Below are 22,153 nucleotides of genomic sequence, written 5' to 3' on the forward strand. Positions count from 1 at the left end.
TTTTAATAATTCTTCATCATCAGACGTTGATCTTTTGATTATCAAATAATTAATATGTTTTTCTTTATTAATTAATTACCAAATAGAATGTTGGCTTGTGTGTTATGATTTTCTTCTGTTTAGAAGCTGTTGAATCAACTTAGAATCATGTATTACATCGTTGTGTTGTATTAATAAGATGACAGGGATCCTCCACTGCTCCTATGTATGGAAATGTTGGTGCAGATTTATTAAATGGTTGAATTAAATGTCTTCTCTTCTCTTTTTATTGAAGATTCAGACTTAAAAAGTACTAAATGACAAATGTATCCTCTATAGAAGCTCGGCCTCTGCAGTTTGTTTAATTTATTAAATCTTTTACTCGCACTGTTTGCGATTATTTTTTTATTATAAATTAAACTGAATAATTATTAAATTATAGTTTGTGCACATTGACAAATTCAACGTAGAAGTTACTACTCTTGGAAGCTGCTTGGAAAGTTTTTTTTTTTTTTACAAAAAATTACAATAATCGCTTTATAGAATGATTATGAAATCTATATCCCTCCAAAAACGTTTTAATTTGTATCCAAAATATTTTAAATATTTTAAGATTTTTCTAAAAGTGAATATTTTAAAAAAATTATAAGTCCCGGATATCGTGTGATTGAAACTATATGGTGTTTTCATTGAAACTATTTCTGTTAGATCTTCTCCTATTTCCATTCATTAAATAAGATATGTTTCAAATCATATACAGGAAAATAATTAAAAATATTTTAAAAACCAACCTATACTTATATTAGAATAATCATTGCCATTAAAAACTTGTTAAAAACCAACCTATAGTTAAATATAGGAAATGGAGGATTTTATAATAATACTTTCCTCGATATAAACAATCAACAGGTGCTTCAGGCCGGTCGGGAATATGTCCTCCTTGAGCATTTGTGACTTTAGCGTATGAATCATCTTCGCCGTAAGGGCTACGCGGTAAAAGTGTTTAAGAAAAGACTACGATGTTGCTAGGTGGCTGTCCACTCGTGACTCTTGCTTAGACTAAATTTTGCTTTTGCAAAAGTATGTCCCAAAATCAAAATTTTCTTTTGCAAAGTATGTTGGTTTTCTAATGAATCTTCCACATGAAGATTATTGGTCCATATAAAACAATTGTTTAAACCAATATTGGGTAGCTACAGAAAGTGCATGGTAGTTCACTTTACTTATTTTTATAAGCAGCCAGGTCGGTGCTAGAAAACGGAGATGGATTTGTGTTTTTTGTGTACAAGAAGCTCTGTATTGGATGAATAGGAGCTCTGTTTGTGGTTCCTCCTGGTTGATGAAGGCTCCCCATTTCTTGCCTTTGTTCGTCTCTTTTTATTGAAGAGCAAGGGTTGGAATTAACGTAGTTTAGCATAATTTCTAGGACTTGATTCTTGGAGACTTGATTGAAGATGTGGTCTGCAATTATGAGATTGCAATCTCTGGCTTAATTGCTTAAGATCTTCTGGAGATTGCAATCTCTTGCTTAATTGCTTGGGATTGCAATGGAAAATCTAAAATTCATCGTTGGATTTTGGGGTTTAATTGGACTAAAAATGAATCAATTAAAAATAATTGGATTCAAATTGAGTTAACATGGACTAAATTGAATCAAACTAATTCAATTAGACTGCTATGATTGAAATGAATTGAAATAAAAATCCAGACAAACATTCTTTATTCTCATTATTATACTTGGATTTTGAATGTTTTCAATTTCATTCAATTTGCTTTAAATCACCTTTTTCTTTACAATTATATCCCCAATTAAATCAATTTAGACCTGCAAATCTATCATTGGTTCCTAAAATTAAGCATTTTTAATCAATTTAACTCTCAATTTTGATCTTCTTCTTCAATTAATCCCTTCATCAATTTATAATTTGGCTATTTGTTTCAAAATTATCTTTAAACATCAAATTTATTCCACTCTTAACCAAATTAAATCAAATTAAGCCATTTTCTTCGATTTCTTCTTCATTTCAAACCTTGTTTTTGCCTATGATGCTTGATTAGCAGTCCAAATTCAAACCCTAACTATGTTTTGTATTTTTGCATTTTGCATTTTTTATGATTTTCAAGATGTTTTGACACACAAAATTAAATAAAAGAAAGAAAATAATAAAATGATTAAAATAACTAAAATTATTGAAAAGACATTTTTTGGATTTTTCTAATTTTTTAAAATAAAAAAAAATGAGGGTCAAATTGGGTTACAACATTTGGCATTGAGATAAAAAGAAGAAGAAGAAATAGAATGCAATATTAATAATAGGCCTGAAGAGATGAAAAACTATTTAGGGGATAAAGAGAAAGCCTTTGAGCTAAAAAAGAAGAAGTGAGTTTTAACATATTCTCTTAGAGAAAAAAAGCAGAAAAAGAAGAAACCCATGAAAAATGCATCACAATTTGTAGATCATCAAAGCCCACTTGTAACGTCGGTAAATAATGGTCAACAATCACAATGTGTTAAATAAAAGCCTACATAGAGGAGTAATTATGAGGTAATTGGAATTGATTAATCTAATACTCATTTTTTTCTATTCACACGTTGTGATCTTGTGACTTTTAAAGATGTCATAAAAGAAATAAAGTAGCAAATGACTTTGGATGATGAAATTGACATCATTGAAAAAAACAACACATGAGAGTTGACGAAGCTTTCAAAAGACAAAAGACCAATTGATGTAAAATAGATGTCAAGATAAGATTAAAGGAAAATATTTCATTGTTAAATTGAGTGTTTAAAAACATTAGTTTTAAAAAGGAATTGTTATAATATAGAAAAAAATACTTGGTAAAAAATGATTTGTGTTAGACATGTTTATTAGAATCCTTGTTTAATTAGTTAGGTAGAATCATTATTAGTTTATAGTAGTTAGATGAGAGTCTCTCGGGGGTAATGTATTTAGAATTTAAGTGAGTCGAGAAAGAAAGTGTGTAGTAGGAGTTAATTATCAATTAAGGACTGTAAAAGAAATAAAGTGGCAAAAGACCATGATTGATGAAATTAATGTTATTGGAAAAAACAACACATAAAAATTAACAAAGCTTTCAGAAAACAAAAGACAATTGATGTAAAATGGATGCCAAGAAATAATTAAAGGAAAATCCTTCGTTGTTAAATTGAGTGTTTACAAACATGAATTTTAAAAAAATATTAATAGATAAAATCCTAGATAATGTAGAAATGTGTAATCGATAAAAAAAGATTTGTGTTAATAGCTGCTAGAAATGGTAAAAACAAGCTCGTAATTACTTCTTAGAAACTTTTGTGAATAGCTGTGAAGATGACACTTCAAAACCATAGATGAAAACTTTTCAAGAGTATTAGGTGTGAATTGATCACACTTCTTAGAAACTTTTCTTTTCTTTCTTGGAGAAAAAGTTCCATTTTTCCTTTCAACTCCTGGGTTGAGTTCATTGGATTGGTGGGCTGTGATAATTGCGAAAAAAATGCTCTTCCAAATCAATAAATTGCAGGGAACTTTCTGGGTACAATACCTAAATAAAAGTGAAAGCAATTGGTTCATAATTTAAAACTGTATCATAGACATGACCAGTTTGATTATTGATTAATTTCTGATAGAAAGTTCGTTCCAATTACTTATCTACTAGATATTCCACATTATAAATAAAAAAAAGTTATGGCCCTCAAGAAATTGGCGACTTTTCTTCTCCTGTTTTATTCATAGAATCGTCTTCTGAATGTTGTCTTTCTATATATATATATATAAGACTTCAAGGAAATTCAAGTGGTTCAAAGAGAACAGTCCCAATCATCTTCGTAATGGTAAGACAAAAGTCATCATCACTGATCAATTGATATAAACATTTTGGTAGTCCTGTGGAATTTATTATAGCTGGTCAAGCTTGGAGGGTGGAAAGAAATATCCTAACTCTTTTGTTTTTTTAGTTTAACGTGGGTGTCCGGACCAGCTTGCGTATATCTCAACTAATCCCACGGGCTCTGAAGTTAACGACCATGTAAGTCTCCAATGGCCATCATATAAATAATCACAGGGCTCAAACCTGAAAGCATAAGGAGAGCAAAAACATCCTAACTCTTAATTTTATAACTCTTAATTTTACAAATACTTGAGTTACAAAAATATGAGTGCATGGCTCCAAAGGCCACCGGTAAATAGAATTTCTTGTTGAATTTGTCGAAAATGATTTGGACACTCAGTTTACTGGTACCCTTCTCTGTCACAATCAGTGATTTTTTCTTGAAATATAGTTAATCCTAGCTAGTTCAATCAAATAAAGATCATACCGCTCTCTCTCTCATTCTCTACTTCCATTATTGAGCTCAAATAAATGGTTGCCAGTTGTTTGCAACAAATCTACTTTGACCAATTCAATGATTTGAATAATGGCCAGGATTAGTTTTTAAAAAACCAAAAATCAAGAAAAAAGACTTTTAAGGAACTTTAGTGGTAAGGATTTAGTGTTGAATAATTAGTTAATCACTTTATTTGCATTAAGAACAAAAAACTAGTATTCCAGTAATGAGAATGACAAAAAATTGGAAAGTGCTATTAATTTCTTGATCGCAATTGCTAAAGAGGCAGCCTCCAATTATTCAATATTTTCCACAAGTACAAATCCAAATTTATGTAGGCCCGAGCATTCTTTCACATAAGAAACCCCTTCCCCCTTTATACGTTTTTATCCCTTTCTGAATGGAAGAAAATATTGTAAACTAACAAGTTAAACCATCAACTTATGTTGACAACTAAGTTACATAAACAGAGCATCCTTTGCCACAGATAGCGTAGCTACTAAGATATCAGAGAGATCAATGCAAATGGGAAGAGAAAGTAGACGACCTCAGCATCCAGAGAAACAGAAGCATATCGACAGAGTTGCTTTTGTAGACTCAAACTGCGCGCTACAGTGTTCTCTGTGTACCTAAGAAAATTATTAGAAACCCTTCCATGCATTAAGGTGATAATATGCACACAATTTGACTTTTTTGATAGGAAACTAGTACAAAGGTGTCCAACAAAGTGTTTTACACGCCAGTTGACGACAAAGGAAAGCTTTTCCAGAGGAAGCTAAATAACATGGTGCAGTATTCACGAACATGAGGGAGGAAAGCATGAATTCACCTTCAAAACTCTTGGCGTGCACTCAGAAGAAGTTTTTGCATGTTGAGTCAAATGCTAAAGATGAAATCAAATATAACCATAAAAATAAAGAGTAAATATCAACAGGCTTTGGCAAATTCCTAGATCTTCTGGCATATTCTTCTCACTTATATATTTTTTATATTTTCTCCCAACATTTTTTTATTTTTTGTATTTTGTCTTTTCCTTTTCTTTTCTGATTTTTTTTTACGGAGGCCCCAAAATAAATAACAACAGCTGGCGATGAGAGGTTTTGGTGTCGGGTTGAATGGGAAAACTATGGAGATGGATTTGTGTTTTTTGTGTACAAGAAGCTCTGTATTGGATGAATAGGAGCTCTGTTTTTGGTTCCTCCTGGTTGATGAAGGCTCCCCATTTCTTGCCTTTGTTCGTCTCTTTTCATTGTAGAGCAAATGTTGGAATTAACGTAGTTTAGCATAATTTCTAGGACTTGATTCTTGGAGACTTGATTGAAGATTTGAGCTGCAATTATGAGATTGCAATCTCTGGCTTAATTGCTTAAGATCTTCTGGAGATTGCAATCTCTGGCTTAATTGCTTAAGATCTTCTGGAGATTGCAATCTCTGGCTTAATTGCTTAAGATCTTCTGGAGATTGCAATCTCTTGCTTAATTGCTTGGGATTGCAATGAAAAATCTAAAATTAATCGTTGGATTTTGGGGTTTAATTGGACTAAAAATGAATCAATTAAAAATAATTGGATTCAAATTGAGTTAACATGGGACTAAATTGAATCAAACTAATTCAATTAGACTGCTATGATTGAAATGAATTGAAATAAAAATCCAGACAAACATTCTTTATTCTCATTATAGTCCTTGGATTTTGAATTATTTCCATTTGCTTTAAATCACCTTTTTCTTTCTAATTGTATCCCCAATCAAATTAATTTAGACCTGCAAATCCATCATTGGCTCCTAAAATTAAGCAAATTTAATCAATTTAACTCTCAATTTTGATATTTTTCTTCTTCAATTAATCCCTTCATCGATTTATAATTTGGCTATTTATTTTAAAATCATCCCTGGACATCAAATTTTTTTCACTCTTAGTCAAATTAAATCAAATTAAGCTATTTTTCTTCAATTAAACCTTGTTTTTTCCTATGATGCTTGATTATCGGTCCCAATTCAAACCCTACCTATTTTTTTATATTTTTTGCATTTTTCTATGATTTTCAAGATGTTTTGATACACAAAATTAAATAAAAAGAAAGAAAATAGCTAAAATGATTAAAATTGCTGAAATTATAGAAAATATATTTTTTTGGTTTTTTTAATTTTTTTCAAAATATATACAAAAATTAGAGTTAAATTGGGTTACAACATTGGGCATTGATATATATATATATATATATATATATATATATATATATATATATATATATATATATATATAGAACTAGAGTGCAATATTAATAAAAAGCATGAATAGATAAAAAGCTATTTAAGGGATAAAGAGAAAGCTTTTGAGCGGGAAAAGAGAAGCAAACTTCAACATATTACTTTTCTTAGAGAAAAAAACAAAACAAGAGTTGGAATAAGTTGCTTAAAAAAAAAAAAGAAACTTAATGATGAGAAAAAAGAAGAAGCCCATGGAAAATGCATCACAACTAATAGATCATTAAAGCCCACTTATAACGTTAGTAAATAACAGTCAATAATCATAATGTGTTAAATAAAAGTCTACATGGAGGAGTAATTATGAGGAAATTGAAATTGATCAATCTAATACTTATTTTTCTTTAAAGTGACAAAAGGCTATAAAAGTGACAAAAAGTTATAAAGGATGAAATTGATGTTATTCAAAAAAGCAAAAGACCGTTTGTGTAAAATGGATGTCGAGATATGATTAAAGGAAAATTCTTCATTTTTAAATTGAGTGGGAGGGATTGATAGATAAAATCCTAGATAATGTAGAAATAAGTAGTTGATAAAAAAAGATTTGTGTTGGTAACCGCCGGAAATGGTAAAAACAAGCTCGGAATTACCTGTGCCTTTTGTGAATAGCTGTGAAGATAACACTTCAAAACCATAGATGAAAACATTTCAAGAGTATTAGGGGTGAATTGATCACACTTCTTAGAAACCTTTCTTTTCTTTCTTGGAGAAAAAGTTCCATATTTCCTTTCAACTCTTGGGTTGAGTTCATTGGATTGGTGGGCTGTGTTAAGTGCCAAAAAAAATACTCTTCCAAATCAATAAATTGCAGGGAACTTTCTGGGTACAATACCTAAATAAAAGTCTCTTGTCGCCATCTGATTAAATATGAAATTAAGGCCTCTGCCGTTTGCCTAATTATCTACTAGATATTCCACATTGTAAGTAACAAAAAGTTATGGCCCTCAAGAAAGTGGCGACTTTTCTTCTCCTGTTTTATTCATAGAATCGTCTTCTGAACGTTGTCTTCTCCAGTTCAAGGAAGTTCAAGTGGTTCAAAGAGAACAGTTCCAATCATCTTCGTAATGGTAAGACAAAAGTCATCATCACTCAATTGAGAAACATTTTGGTAGTCAAGCTTGGAGGGTGGAAAGAAACATCCTAACTCTTAATTTTACAAATTGAATTACAAATAATTGAGTGCGTGGCTCCAAAGGCCACCGGTAAATAGAATTTCTTGTTGAATTTGTGGAAAATGATTTGGACACTCAGTTTACTGGTACTCTTCTCTGTCACAATCAGTGATTTTTTCTTGAAATATAGTTAATCCTAGCTAGTTGAATCAAATAAAGATCATACCGCTCTCTCTCTCACTCTACTTCCATTATTGAGCTCAAATAAATGGTTGTCAGTTGTTTTTAAAAAACCAAAAATCAAGAAAAAAGACTTTTTGAGTAATTTTAGTTTTGATATTTGAAGATGTCCCAAAATATCAGCACTTATAGCAAGGCATAATTGTACAGAAATATCGTGGAAGCATTAGCATTGCTTTTCCATCTGCAATAGGAAACGAAAACGATTGCTTCATGAATAATTAAATGGTTGTCAGTTTTTGGCAACAAATCAACTTTGACCAATTCAATTATTTGAATAATGGCCAGGATTAGTTTTTTAAAAACCAAAAATCAAGAAAAAAGACTTTTTTAAAGAATTTTAGAGAGTGTTTGGCAGTGTGGTACTGGTTGCTTTTCAAATAGCTTTTCGTGTCGAAATACATGTCAATGATGTTTTTTCATTTTTTAAAAATTATTTTTGACATCAGCACATCAAAACGATCCAAAAAGTACAAACCACACTCAATTTTAGTAAAAAAAAAAATTAAAATTTGATCAAACACAGGTTCAACCGCATGGCCAAATTCTTAGTGGTAAGGATTTAGTGTTGAATAATTAATTAATCACTTTATTTTAATATTTTAAGATTTTTCTAGAAGTAGATATTTAAAATAATTATAACTGCCAGATCATATATATCCTGTGATTGAAGTTTGCTTGGAATCTTCACATAAACTTCTGCAATATACAAATGATCGAATTTAAAAACATAACAATTTAGCTTCCTTCTTTTTAAACAGACGGTCCATCTTAAATTTCTAGACATAATAATTGATTACGTAAGAGGAGTACTTCATTCGATCGTATGCCCATCTAGAGAAACAAATCTAATTAACCTTCCGAATATCCATTAACATTTTTTTTTAATCAAGCAAGAAAGATTAAAATAATATAATTAATGGAGATACTGGAATAAAAGTCATTATTAACTGATTATCATAAAAAATTACATTTAGTCAATGACGCATAAGCTTAGAAGCACGCAAATTTCTCCGGTGGCTATATAAAGACATCAAGCCTAGTACTATTGTTGAACACCAAACTCAAAGAAGAATAGAAGAAATAAACATAACAGCATGCAGGTTGTGAAACTTCTCTCCCATGTTTCTTTCTTGTTATTAATGCTGATGTTTCAGCCAGCAACAGCGCAAGCACCGGCTGGTCTGGCAAAACCTAATTGTTCGGACCGCTGTGGAAATATTAGCATTCCATACCCGTTCGGGATTGGAAAGGATTGCTACATGGAGGAATCTTTTGACGTTGAATGCGATGAAACTTCCAATCCTCCTACAGCTTTTTTACGCAGCATCAAAATGGAGTTGGTGAATATTACATTAGAAGGAGGTGCAGTTGTCAACGGTCCAGTGATATCCGTTGATTCTTCGGGCCGGCAAGAAGGTGTACCTGTGAATTTGGAAGGAACTCCTTTCCTCTTTTCCTATACCAATTATTTCATTGCAGTGGGTTGCAATAATCGTGCCAGTCTGTGGACAAAAAAGGGCTCGGACGAACATGTTGGATGCGACTCAATTTGCTCCAACGGTAGTTCCATTAGTAATATTCGGCTTAATGGTTCATGCTCTGGTGAGGACTGTTGTCAAGATATGTACTTGCCTTCCTTCCTTCAGGTTTTCAATTCAACTTTCAAGTTAAAAGAGGGTAAACAAGGAAGTGACGGGCGTAAACTGGCCTTCCTAGCAGACATGAATTGGTTTTATAACAATATCAGGAGTCCCCAAGAAATCAGCAAATTGCTAAATAACAATACTGTTCCTATGTCGCTGGCTTGGATACTAAATGACAATAGTTGGACATACAACAACGATACCATGGATAATTGCTACGTAACGCGAATAAATAGTACGACAATTACGCCATACGGTTGTTCTTGCTTAGAAGGTTACGAGGGCAACCCTTACCTTCAATGCAGAGGTAATTTTTCCCCAATAAAAATATATTATCCTTTTTTCAATTATTATAGTTGCTGTGAATTATTGCTGTTATGATTTATTTTTCTTGTGATTGTACATGTTATGAACCATAGTTATTAAATATGACTAGAGGCAACATTCGAGTTGATTGGGATTAATAATAATTTTTTTTTAAAAAAAGTTAAAATCATGTTATTTTGATTTTTTTTAAAATTAACAAGTTTTTACCAAATCATGAATAAATTTAAATTTTTAATTAAAACACACTGAGTTAATTTATTACATCTATTATATTTTTAAGTTATCCACAAGTCCTTAATATATCATATTGAATGTTTTCATTTAAATTATATAAATATTTTGTTAGAGCCAGGAAACTTTAAGAACCGAAAAAACTCTTCAAATGAGGAGAATGAAACTTGTTTTATTCAATAATAAAGCTGGTGTATATATCAAACCTTTACAACAAAAAAACAGAAAAATATGCAACCCATGTTTAACAGTCTTACAACCATGGTTTAGTGAGCAAAGAATAAATCAAACCTAATATTTCAATCCTAAAGACTAGGATATTATTAACTAACTCAATCCCAACATTTCTCCCTTAAACTCCCTTGCATTCAGCGAGTAGTTTACCGGCTTAATATCACACATACGCCTAGCAAACTTCTCAGCTTCTCAAATGCATCCATTTTCAATGCTTTTGTCATAATATCAACAATTTAGTCTCGTGAATTACACCTTCTTTGCAAAGCTCATGTAGGAAGTGAAACCTGATGTCTATATGCTTACTTCTACCATGCATAACTGAATTCTTTGCTAATTTAATCGTAGACATGTTATCACAGTGTATAACAATAGGTGTACCTTGTTTACAATCTAACCTTTCGAGCACTCTTTTCATCCACACTGCCTGACAAGCACAATGAGCTGCAGATATAAACTCTGTCTCGGTTGCTGAAAGGGAGATTACAAGTTGTTTCTTTGAACTCCAAGCAACTGCTCCCCTACTAAGCGTAAAAACATATCCAGAAATGCTCCTACGATCATTTTGATAACCGGCATAGTCACTAAATTCAAACACATCCTTTGGAAGGCTAATGCCTTGCTCTTCCTGAAGATCTCTCCTAAACGCATCCTTATTTAGGGGTGATCATTGTCAGTTCGGTTCGGTTTTTATTAAAAAAAGCAACTAAACCGAATTTTTTAAAAAAAAACCCGAAATCGAACCGAAACTGGTTCAAACCGACCGGTTTCAGTTTCAATTCGGTTTTTAGGACAAAAACCTTTTCAAACCGGTTTGACTCGGTTTTTTCGGTTTGGATTTGGTTCGGTTTTTTCGGTTTCAGGCTTATAAAATTTTAATCGATTTAATTTGTTTTTTTTTAAGGTTCGGTTTTTTCGGTTTTTTTTTTCAGTTTTCTCGGTTTAATCGGTTTTTTGATTTTTTTGCTCACCCCTATCCTTATTTTTGCTTTCTTATTTTATTAGATGTTGATGAATGCAAGACCCCAGAGAAAAATACGTGCCAGGGGATGCTCAAATGCGTGAATACAAGAGGAGATTATAGATGCACGATAAATAAAATTTATATAATTGTCATAGGTACGCAGGTTGCTGATTTATTCCTTCTGACCTATTTAATGCCTGTCACTAATGTTCATTTTCAGCCTTATAGTTTTTATGAAATGTTATATTGGTCCTCATACGATGAGTATTCATTTTCCTTGTCTATTGGACAAGTTTAATGGCTTGATATAAACAGAAAAATACTACTATTCAACAGTCATATATGCGAGCACAGATCTCAACATATTAATTAAGATTTATGCTTTGCTGTAAATAATGCAGTTGTAGGATCAGTCATCTTTATATTGGTACTACTGTTTGGCCTTTGGTGGATATATAAACTTGTAAAGAAGAGGCAGAACAAGAAACTCAAAAAGAAATTCTTCAAACGTAACGGTGGGCTATTGTTACAGCAACAATTATCCAATAGTGATGGTAGCGTTCAGAAAACAAAAATATACAGTTCCAAGGAGTTGGAAGTAGCCACCGATGGTTTTAATGTGAACAGAATACTTGGAGAAGGTGGTCAAGGCACTGTTTACAAGGGGATGTTAACAGATGGAAGAATTATTGCTGTTAAAAAGTCCAAAGTCGTTGATGAAGAAAATCTCGAAGAATTTATTAACGAGGTCGTCATTCTCTCACAAATTAACCATAGAAATGTGGTTAAGTTGCTAGGTTGTTGCTTGGAGACTGAAGTTCCTATACTAGTATACGAATTCATTTCCAATGGAAATCTTTACAAGTATATCCATGTTCAGAACGATGACTTCTTGTTATCTTGGGAAATGCGATTACGGATTGCCATTGAGGTTGCGGGAGCCCTTTCTTATCTACACTCGGCAGCATCGATTCCGATTTATCACCGTGATATCAAGTCTACAAACATACTCCTAGATGAGAAATATAGAGCCACAATATCAGATTTTGGATCTTCAAGATCCATTGCCATCAATCAAACTCACTTGACCACTCATGTGCAGGGTACTTTTGGCTACTTGGATCCAGAGTACTTCCAGTCTAGTCAATTTACAGAAAAAAGTGATGTTTATAGCTTTGGAGTGGTTCTGGTTGAGCTTTTAAGCGGACAAAAACCGATATTTTCCGCTAGCCCAACAGAAAGTAGAAGTTTAGCCACGCATTTTATCATGTTGATGGAAGATAACAGGTTGTTTGATATTCTTGATGCTAGAGTCAAAGAGCATTGCCATAATGAAGAAGTTGTTGCTGCCGGAAATCTTGCAAGAAAATGCTTGAATTTGAATGGGAAAAATCGGCCAACAATGAAAGAAGTAACCACAGAGTTGGAGAGGATAATTCAAAAGGGATCAAATGTTCAACAAGACAGTCAAGAGAATGAGAATATCATGGCTGATCTCAGTATGCAATACATGGGATGCATTTCCGACATCAATAATGACTTGTGATTTTAATAATTCTTCATCATCAGAAGTTGATCTTTTGATTATCAAACAATATGTTTTTCTATATTAATTACCAAATAGAATGTTGGCTTGTGTGTTATGATCATTTTCTTTTGTTTAGAAGTTGTTGAATCAACCTAGAATCATGTATTATATCGTTGTGTTATATTAATAAGATGACAGGGATCCTCCACTGCTCCTATGTATGGAAATGTTGGTGCAGATTTATTAAATGGTTGAATTTTCAATGGTGTATGCCGACGAGTACTTTTATAGACGTGCTAGTACTTGAGTGGAAATATTTGGTAAAGGAAAATCCCTGCGCAGAGCCATTTCAGCTTGTGCTTTTGGTGTATCATGGGGTCTTTGGTTAGCTAGAGACAAGACGGTGTTCTTGGGATATTCTACTGATTGAGATACTGTCTTTCAGCTGGTTCTTCATCGCCAGACACTTTATTTTAAGGTAAAATGGTAGTACGATGGATAATATTATTAAGGTAAAATGGTAGTACGATGGATAATATTATTTTAAGAATAGAATGTATTCTCCACTTCTATGATTTTTTTAGTTAATCAGTTGATTAGTTCTTATTAGACAGTAGAAATTTAGTGAATTGAAGAAAAAAAATTCCATACAATTCTATGAATTAAATTTCTTCTCTTCTCTTTTTTGAAGATTCAGACCAAAAAAGTACTACCTGACAAATGTATCCTCTAAAGGGGGTGGTTTAAACTGCCTAATTTGCATAAAATACTTGAATTCAAAATTTAAAGATAGAAGCTGGGCCTCTGCAGTTTGGTTAATTTATTAATGCGGGTTGGATTTATTTTTTCTTATAAATAAAACTGAATAATTATTAATGCGGGTTGTGAAACTTTCATCCATAAGTTTTGCAGCCTTGATAAGTAAACCAAGAGTCTTCCTGTCTGTGTTTGATAGACCTGTCAACTGAAGAAAGAAAGAAAGAAACTAAATTCAATCCTATATTTGCATTAAGAACAAAAAACAGTAGCCTTTAAGAAATAGTAGTATCAATACCAATACTAGTATTTCAGTTGTCATAACTCAATTTTTGATCTTTTTATTTTAATTATTTTATTTTTAAAAAAATAATGAAAAACAAATAAAAATAAAATAAATGAAGAATGAATTAAAATTTGAGTTAAGGGCAACATGATTAGAAGTTTAAAGATTTAATTAAACTCTTGGCTAGTTTAATTAATTAAATCAAGGGCTTAATTGGAGAATTGATTTAATTAAAATTTAGATTATTTTAATTAATGAAATCAAGAGTTTAATTGAAGAATTAATGAGTTTGAGGACTTAATTAAACTTTGATTTAATTAATTAAAGGAATCAGGAGTGTAATTGAAACAATACCAAAGTTTAGAGCTGATTCAAGGAAAAATTGCTAGAAAATTAAAGTTCAAGGATCAAATTGAATAGTCCAAACACCTAGGACTGTTGTGTAAATGGCGCTATAACTCAAGGATTCAATTGAATTTAATCCAAGGGCACAATGAGGATCCCAATTGTTAAGTTTAAACTGTTTAGGGACTAAATTGAAAAACAGCCATGCCCGAGGACACAACGGCGCCGTTTTGGAAGCATTGTTCATCGTCTCCTACGTTTGCGCGGATGAAGCCGATTCAACAGGAAATCTGCAGCAAATCGTGGACCACGTCTCTTGCCCATGATCCCGTTCGTAATTTGAATAACAGTCCTGCAAAGGCAGGACTGGTTGAGGGGGCAAGTTTCTCTATAAAAGGGAGAAGAAAACCCAGAACAGGGGGGGGGGGAAACAGAGGAGAAAAACAGAAGCAGGGGGGGAGCTGACGAAAAAATCAACCCAGAAACCAGAGCAAAGACAGGAGGAAGAACACTGGAGACAAAGAAGGAGTGGAAGACGAATAACACAGGGGACTGAAACAAGAAAAAACAGGGGGCAGAGAAGGAACCGAAACAGCAAAACTGGGGAAAGAATCGGCAGATCACAGAGCCGAACAGAGACTAAAACCTGGGGAAACAGAGAGAGGGAGAGACTGGGAACGAATAAAAAACCAGAGACAGAGAGAACAAGAACATAGACACGCAGAAGAACAAAGACGGAGAGAAACAGAACCAGGGGAAACATAGAAACAAAGAACGATCAGAAAGAAATAAAACGAAAAGGGAAACAGAAGGTTATTGTCCAGCCAGCGCGCCTTCGCCATCACCATCGTCTTCGTCCCTTTCGTTCCCTGCACTGAGGTAAGCGCCGCTCCCTTTGCATTTTAATTCACTGCTACAGTAGCAGTGAATTGTAATTCATTGGGCAGGCGTGCGTTACGCACGCCTGCCACCCAGCCGGGTCACTGGTCTAGACCAGTGACCCAACCGAGTCAGCCCAGCCCCAAAATAAAAAAATAAAAAATAAAAAATAAAAAAAGTAAAAAATAGAAAAGTAAAAAGTAAAAAAAATAAAAAACAAAGATGTGTGTATGTATAAATAAAAAAATAAATATGAATTTATTGTTTTTATTTATTGATGTCAGAGTCAGAATAAAAATATTGATTCAAATTTATTTAAATTACATAAAAATTAAAAAATGCATGCAAAAATAAAATAAAATAAAGTAAATTTATTAGTTTATTCACTGACGCCAGAGTCAGGAAGAAAGATACTGATGTAAATTAATTTTATTTTATTGTATTTTACTTTTATTTAGTTACATAAAAAATATGTATGCGTAAAAAATAAATTTATTTTATTTGTTTATTAACTGACGCCAGAGTCAGGAATAAAAAATATGGATTTAAATTTATTTTATAGCTACGTATTATTTTTCAACGCCAGAGTTGGAAATATCTGTAGTTAAATATTTACTGGCGTCAGAGTCAGGAATATTACACGCAAACCATCCTAGCATAAACCAACAAAATGTTAGCAATTTATGACAAAACCAGCAATGCAGCCTGCCTCAGGTAGGACGTTTAAGGGGTGATAATATCTTTCCTTTTGCGTAACCAGTCCCGTACCATAAAATCTCTGCTGATCAGTCAGGGTTTCTAATAACCATAATACTAGATGACGACTCCTTAAACTAGATCATTCTCCATGAAAGAACAAGATGCCAGAAATCTGTTCTTTCCAAAGATTTAATAATTTTTTAAGGTCGTTGCGATGTCGGGTGCGACACTAGTTACGAGAATGAAAAAAAAAATTAAAGGTGCTATTAATTTCTTGATCGCAGTTGCTAAAGAGGCAGCCTCCAGTTACTCAATATTTTCCACAAGTACAAATCCAAATTTATGTAGGCCCGAGCATTCTTTCACATAAGAAACCCCTTCCCCCTTTATACGTTTTTATCCCTTTCTGAATGGAAGAAAATATTGTAAACTAACAAGTTAAACCATCAACTTATGTTGACAACTAAGTTACATAAACAGAGCATCCTTTGCCACAGATAGCGTAGCTACTAAGATATCAGAGAGATCAATGCAAATGGGAAGAGAAAGTAGACGACCTCAGCATCCAGAGAAACAGAAGCATATCGACAGAGTTGCTTTTGTAGACTCAAACTGCGCGCTACAGTGTTCTCTGTGTACCTAAGAAAATTATTAGAAACCCTTCCATGCATTAAGGTGATAATATGCACACAATTTGACTTTTTTGATAGGAAACTAGTACAAAGGTGTCCAACAAAGTGTTTTACACGCCAGTTGACGACAAAGGAAAGCTTTTCCAGAGGAAGCTAAATAACATGGTGCAGTATTCACGAACATGAGGGAGGAAAGCATGAATTCACCTTCAAAACTCTTGGCGTGCACTCAGAAGAAGTTTTTGCATGTTGAGTCAAATGCTAAAGATGAAATCAAATATAACCATAAAAATAAAGAGTAAATATCAACAGGCTTTGGCAAATTCCTAGATCTTCTGGCATATTCTTCTCACTTATATATTTTTTATATTTTCTCCCAACATTTTTTTATTTTTTGTATTTTGTCTTTTCCTTTTCTTTTCTGATTTTTTTTTACGGAGGCCCCAAAATAAATAACAACAGCTGGCGATGAGAGGTTTTGGTGTCGGGTTGAATGGGAAAACTATGGAGATGGATTTGTGTTTTTTGTGTACAAGAAGCTCTGTATTGGATGAATAGGAGCTCTGTTTTTGGTTCCTCCTGGTTGATGAAGGCTCCCCATTTCCTGCCTTTGTTCGTCTCTTTTTATTGTAGAGCAAAGGTTGGAATTAACGTAGTTTAGCATAATTTCTAGGACTTGATTCTTGGAGACTTGATTGAAGATTTGGGCTGCAATTATGAGATTGCAATCTCTAATTGCTTAAGATCTTCTGGAGATTGCAATCTCTTTCAATTCAATGATTTGAATAATGGCCAGGATTAGTTTTTAAAAAACCAAAAATCAAGAAAAAAGACTTTTTAAGGAATTTTAGTGGTAAGGATTTAGTGTTGATTAATTAATCAATTTATTTTAGCATTTTTTTTTATAAGCAAAAAGAAGGGGATTTTTAGCAATTTAATTTGATTCATGTAAATCAATGTAGCTTGTAGAAGATGTCCGTAAAAAATTTTATTTGGTAAATATATAGACTTTCAAATGTCTACGAAAATATTTTATTATAAGAGAAGGTAAAATGATATGATTATATTATAGTTTGTGCACTATTAACAAATTTCAACGTAGAAATTACTACTCTTGGAAGCTGCTTGGAATTTATTTTTATTTTTTTTACAAAAATTATTATAATCACTTTATAGAATGATTATAAAATCTATATCTCACCAACTACATTTTAATTTATATCCAAAATATTTTTAATATTTTAAGATTTTTCTAAAAGTGAATAATTAAAATAATTATAAGTGCCGGATATATATCGTGTGATTGAAGTTTACTTGGAATCTTCACAGAAACTTCGGCAATATATATATATATATATATATATATATATATATATATATATATATTCTTTTTATTGTTATAATGAAATTCTCCGATGTCTAGTTGCTCAGATTATATAAAAATCTCAAATAGTTTCAAACCCTTTCTCTCCAACCAAATACGGCAATTGTAAACCATAAACTTCATGTCTCAAGTAAATTATTAGCTCCGATATTATTTATTGTACAAATTCATCACAATTAATTAATTAAAGTCCTCACGAAAATTTAATGAAACCTCCACTAGAATACTATAATCGATCCCACTCCAAAATATTCTTTAAACAAATCAAAGACTAGATGCAAAACTTCATGTCTCAAGTATATTTTTATTTTATTTTATTTTAATCCGAAAACTATATGGTGTTTTCATTGAAACTATTTCTGTTAGATCTTCTCCTATTTCCATTCATTAAATAAGATATGTTTCAAATCATATACAGGAAAATAATTAAAAATATTTTAAAAACCAACCTATACTTATATTAGAATAATCATTGCCATTAAAAACTTGTTAAAAACCAACCTATAGTTAAATATAGGAAATGGAGGATTTTATAATAATACCTTCCTCGATATAAACAATCAACAGGTGCTTCAGGCCGGTCGGGAATATGTCCTACTGGAGCACTTTTGACTTTAGCGTATGAATCATCTTCGCCGTAAGGGCTACGCGGTAAAAGTGTTTAAGAAAAGACTACGATGTTGCTAGGTGGCTGTACATTCGTGAGTTGTGACTCTTGCTTAGACTAAATTTTGCTTCTGCAAGAGTATGTCCCAAAATCAAATTTGATGATACTCTCCGGTCAGCACGTTATTCACGAAGATAAATAGATTTTATTTTTTTAATTTCAAGAGAATAATTTTATTATATATTCAATATTATTAAAGTTTTCTAGTTTTTTTAAATGAAGAGTTGTCATGACTTTTAGCCAGAAGACTTAGATAAATAAAAATTAAATATTTTATATGTTTCTCTATAATTATAGTATTTTTATTTTTTAAAAGTTTTGATTTATAACAAATTTTATTACCATTCACTTTCCTCAATTGTCAGTCATTTTATGTTAAAAATAAGATTTATAACTAAAATTAAAAAGATAAAATAACTAAAATTATAAAAAGACCTCATTGAATTCTTAATAAATATCTCAAAAGAAAATAAAAATATATTTTAAATTTAAATTATTGATACCCAGTTATCTTGTTTTGTTTAATAAAAAATGAATTAATTGGTACTTTGCTTTAATCGTTCCATAGGAAAATTTGTTTGTGATTTGTACAGAACAGTTACGCTGCAGGCATTTATATTAAGATTGTAGGGAGAGAAAATGTAGCAAAACATATTGATAATTTTATATTTTTTTTCTTTTCACGTAGACATGGACATGTAGGTACCATAAAATAAAGCAAAGTCAAAGAAATTCAAAAGTAAAGCAAAGGATAACAAATATATTTACTAGAAGGACCATCTCATTAAAAAAAATATTATAGCTTATCACATTTAATTACCAAATAAAAAAAAATGTCTTGCAGGGGCCCGGGCCCCTGCTTGCCACCCCTTCATTCCGCTTACATTTAGTCAATGACGCGTAAGCTTAGAAGAAGCATGCAAATTTCTCCGGTGGCTGTATAAAGACATCAAGCCTAGTACTATTGTTGAACACCAAACTCAAAGAAGAATAGAAGAAATAAAAATAGCAGTATGCAGGTTGTGAAACTTGTCTCCCATATTTCTTTCTTGCTATTAATGCTGAGGTTTCAGCCAGCACTGGCGCAAGCACCGGCTGGTCTGGCAAAACCTAATTGTTCGGATCACTGTGGAAATATTAGCATTCCATACCCGTTCGGGATTGGAAAGTATTGCTACATGGCGGAATCATATGACGTGGAATGCGATGAAACTTCCAAACCTCCTAGAGCTCTTTTACGCAGCATCAAAATGGAGTTGGTGAATATTACATTAGAAAGAGGTGCTGTTGTCAAGGGTCCAGTGATATCCGTTGATTCTTCGGGCCGGCAAGAAGGTGTACCTGTGAGTTTGGAAGGAACTCCTTTCACCCTATTTTACAATTATTTCATTGCAGTGGGCTGCAATACTCGTGCCAGTTTGTGGACAAAAAATGGCTCGACCGAACATACTGGATGCGACTCAATTTGCTCCAACGGTAGTTCCATTAGTAATATTCGGCTTGAAAATGGTGCATGCTCTGGTAAGGACTGTTGTCAAGATATGTACTGGCCTCCCTCACTTCAGGTTTTCAATTCAACTTTCGAGTTAATAGAGGGTAAACAAGGAAGTGACGGGCGTAAACTGGCCTTCCTAGCAGACATGAATTGGTTTGATTCCAAAATGAAAAGTCCCCAAGAAATCAACAAATTGCCAAGTACTGTTCCTATGTTGCTGACTTGGATACTAAATAACAATAGTTTGACATACAACGAGGATACCATGGATTGCAATTTTTGGCAAATAAATAGTACGTTTGATGTTATGACACCCGGTTGTTCTTGCTCAAAAGGTTATGAGGGCAACCCTTACCTTCAATGCAGAGGTAATTTTTCCCACACAAAAATATATTATCCCTTTTTCAGTTATTATAGTTGCTGTTAATTATTCTTGTTATGATTTATTTTTCTTTTGATTGTATACATAGAAGTTGTAACAAACCATACTTATTAACTATTACTCGGAGCGCGCAGGCTAGAGTTGATATAGTTTAATAATTAAAAAAAATAAAATTAAAACCATGAGTTTCCATTGATCAAACTCATCTGACCACCAAGGTTCAAGGTACGTTTGGTTACTTAGATCCAGAGTATTTTCGAACCAGTCAATTAACAGAAAAGAGTGATGTTTATAGTTTTGGAGTAGTTCTCGTCGAGCTATTAAGTGGGAAAAAAACAATTTTCTTAACCCATTCACTGGAAACCATGAGCTTAGTCAAACATTTCATTGATTTGATGGAAGATGGTAGACTCTTTGGTATCATTGATGCTCAGGTTAAGGGGGATTGCACTGAAGAGGAAGCCATAGTTATAGCGAATCTTGCAAAGAGATGTCTGGATTTGAATGGAAGAAACCGGCCAACAATGAGAGAAGTTGCAATGGAATTGGAGGGGATTCTATTATCACGCAACGGTATCAATGTTCAACAAATTGCTGAAATGGATAATTTATCGAGGTCGATTTCCTGCAGCAGTTTCGAGATTGGTATAGATCTACCATTAGATTGCAAACCGTCGATTTCTTCTGAAACATGGTGAGCGATTACGAAAATAGATCACAAATCATATGTTTCTTTTTTGTTTTAAGACTTTTCTGATTGAATAAAAACTTATATTTGTATTGCGGTCCTTGTGTTTTGGCACATGTTCTTAGTCTTTCATGTTAAGAACTAAGTAAGAGGCAAAATAATTTATTGTATAGATTTATCTCTAAAAAAAAAACCTGATGATAAGGGGAAAAAACTTCAACTGTTTTAGACATTAAGCCGCGACATCATTGTAACATCAAGTTTGACATGACACTGTAAACCTCAACTATTAGGTTATATTTTTCAAGTACAGAGATTGTTTTTTAAGAATTTTTTTAAAATAAATTATAATAATTTTTTTATTTTTAATATATAATTGTTTCTTATATTGAAAATTGAAAAGTACTAAAACACATTAAAAATAATATTTATTTATTTATTTTTAATATAAGAAACAATTATATATTTATTTATTTATTTTGAACACACTTCCTTCACTGCAAAGGACGTGCATTTACAATGATTTCTTAATAGTAATTTATTTTTTAATTATTTGATATTTCAATATGTATAGTTTTAAATTTGTTTTATTCTTATTGAATATGACATATACTTGTTTGAAATTGTTGTTTTTATTATTGAAGAATCTTAAATTAATATCAATAATATTAGACCGATTAAATTATTGTAATAGTTATTTATTTATAACACTGCATTCTTCTGATACCCTAGTCTACGTCAACGAGATCAATTAAATCAAAATCATAATATCACAATCCATTATATATACATTAAGAAACCGTTGGGGGAACATACTGCAAATCATATTTTTAAAAAATTCAATTTTTTTTTATTAAAATTTAATATAATTTTTATGTTTTGAATCATTTTAATGTGCTAATATCAAAAATAATTTTTTAAAAATAAAAAAAAAATCATTTACATCCATTTCAGCACGAAAAGTTATTTGAAAAGCAACTGCTACCACAATATCAAACATACTCTCAATTCCTTATTTAACTGTACAAGTTCTATAGGATCCCCGGTATATGGATTGGCATACTTTTTTCACGTTTTGCGCTATA

At 32.1% G+C, this 22,153-nt stretch overlaps 2 protein-coding genes across 2 annotated transcripts; both read left to right on the forward strand.

Annotated features, from left to right (window-relative positions):
• The first annotated feature begins 8,984 nt into the window (after nt 1-8,984).
• Nucleotides 8,985-13,118, forward strand: LOC133701444 (putative wall-associated receptor kinase-like 11). Its single transcript, XM_062125364.1, has 3 exons — nt 8,985-9,878; nt 11,369-11,482; nt 11,729-13,118. Exons 1-3 carry the CDS (start codon nt 9,023-9,025, stop codon nt 12,871-12,873), a joined length of 2,115 nt encoding a protein of 704 aa, XP_061981348.1. The 5' UTR covers nt 8,985-9,022; the 3' UTR covers nt 12,874-13,118.
• Nucleotides 13,119-19,494: 6,376 nt separating this feature from the next.
• LOC133701445 (wall-associated receptor kinase-like 8) lies at nt 19,495-21,208 on the forward strand. The gene is made up of 2 exons (XM_062125365.1): nt 19,495-20,366; nt 20,815-21,208. The coding sequence occupies exons 1-2, from the start codon at nt 19,517-19,519 to the stop codon at nt 20,817-20,819; spliced, it is 855 nt and encodes a 284-aa protein (XP_061981349.1). The 5' UTR covers nt 19,495-19,516; the 3' UTR covers nt 20,820-21,208.
• The last annotated feature ends 945 nt before the right edge of the window (nt 21,209-22,153 follow it).

The sequence above is a fragment of the Populus nigra genome, chromosome 8 (genome assembly GCF_951802175.1).
Source record: "Populus nigra chromosome 8, ddPopNigr1.1, whole genome shotgun sequence".
NCBI classification, from domain to species: domain Eukaryota; kingdom Viridiplantae; phylum Streptophyta; class Magnoliopsida; order Malpighiales; family Salicaceae; genus Populus; species Populus nigra.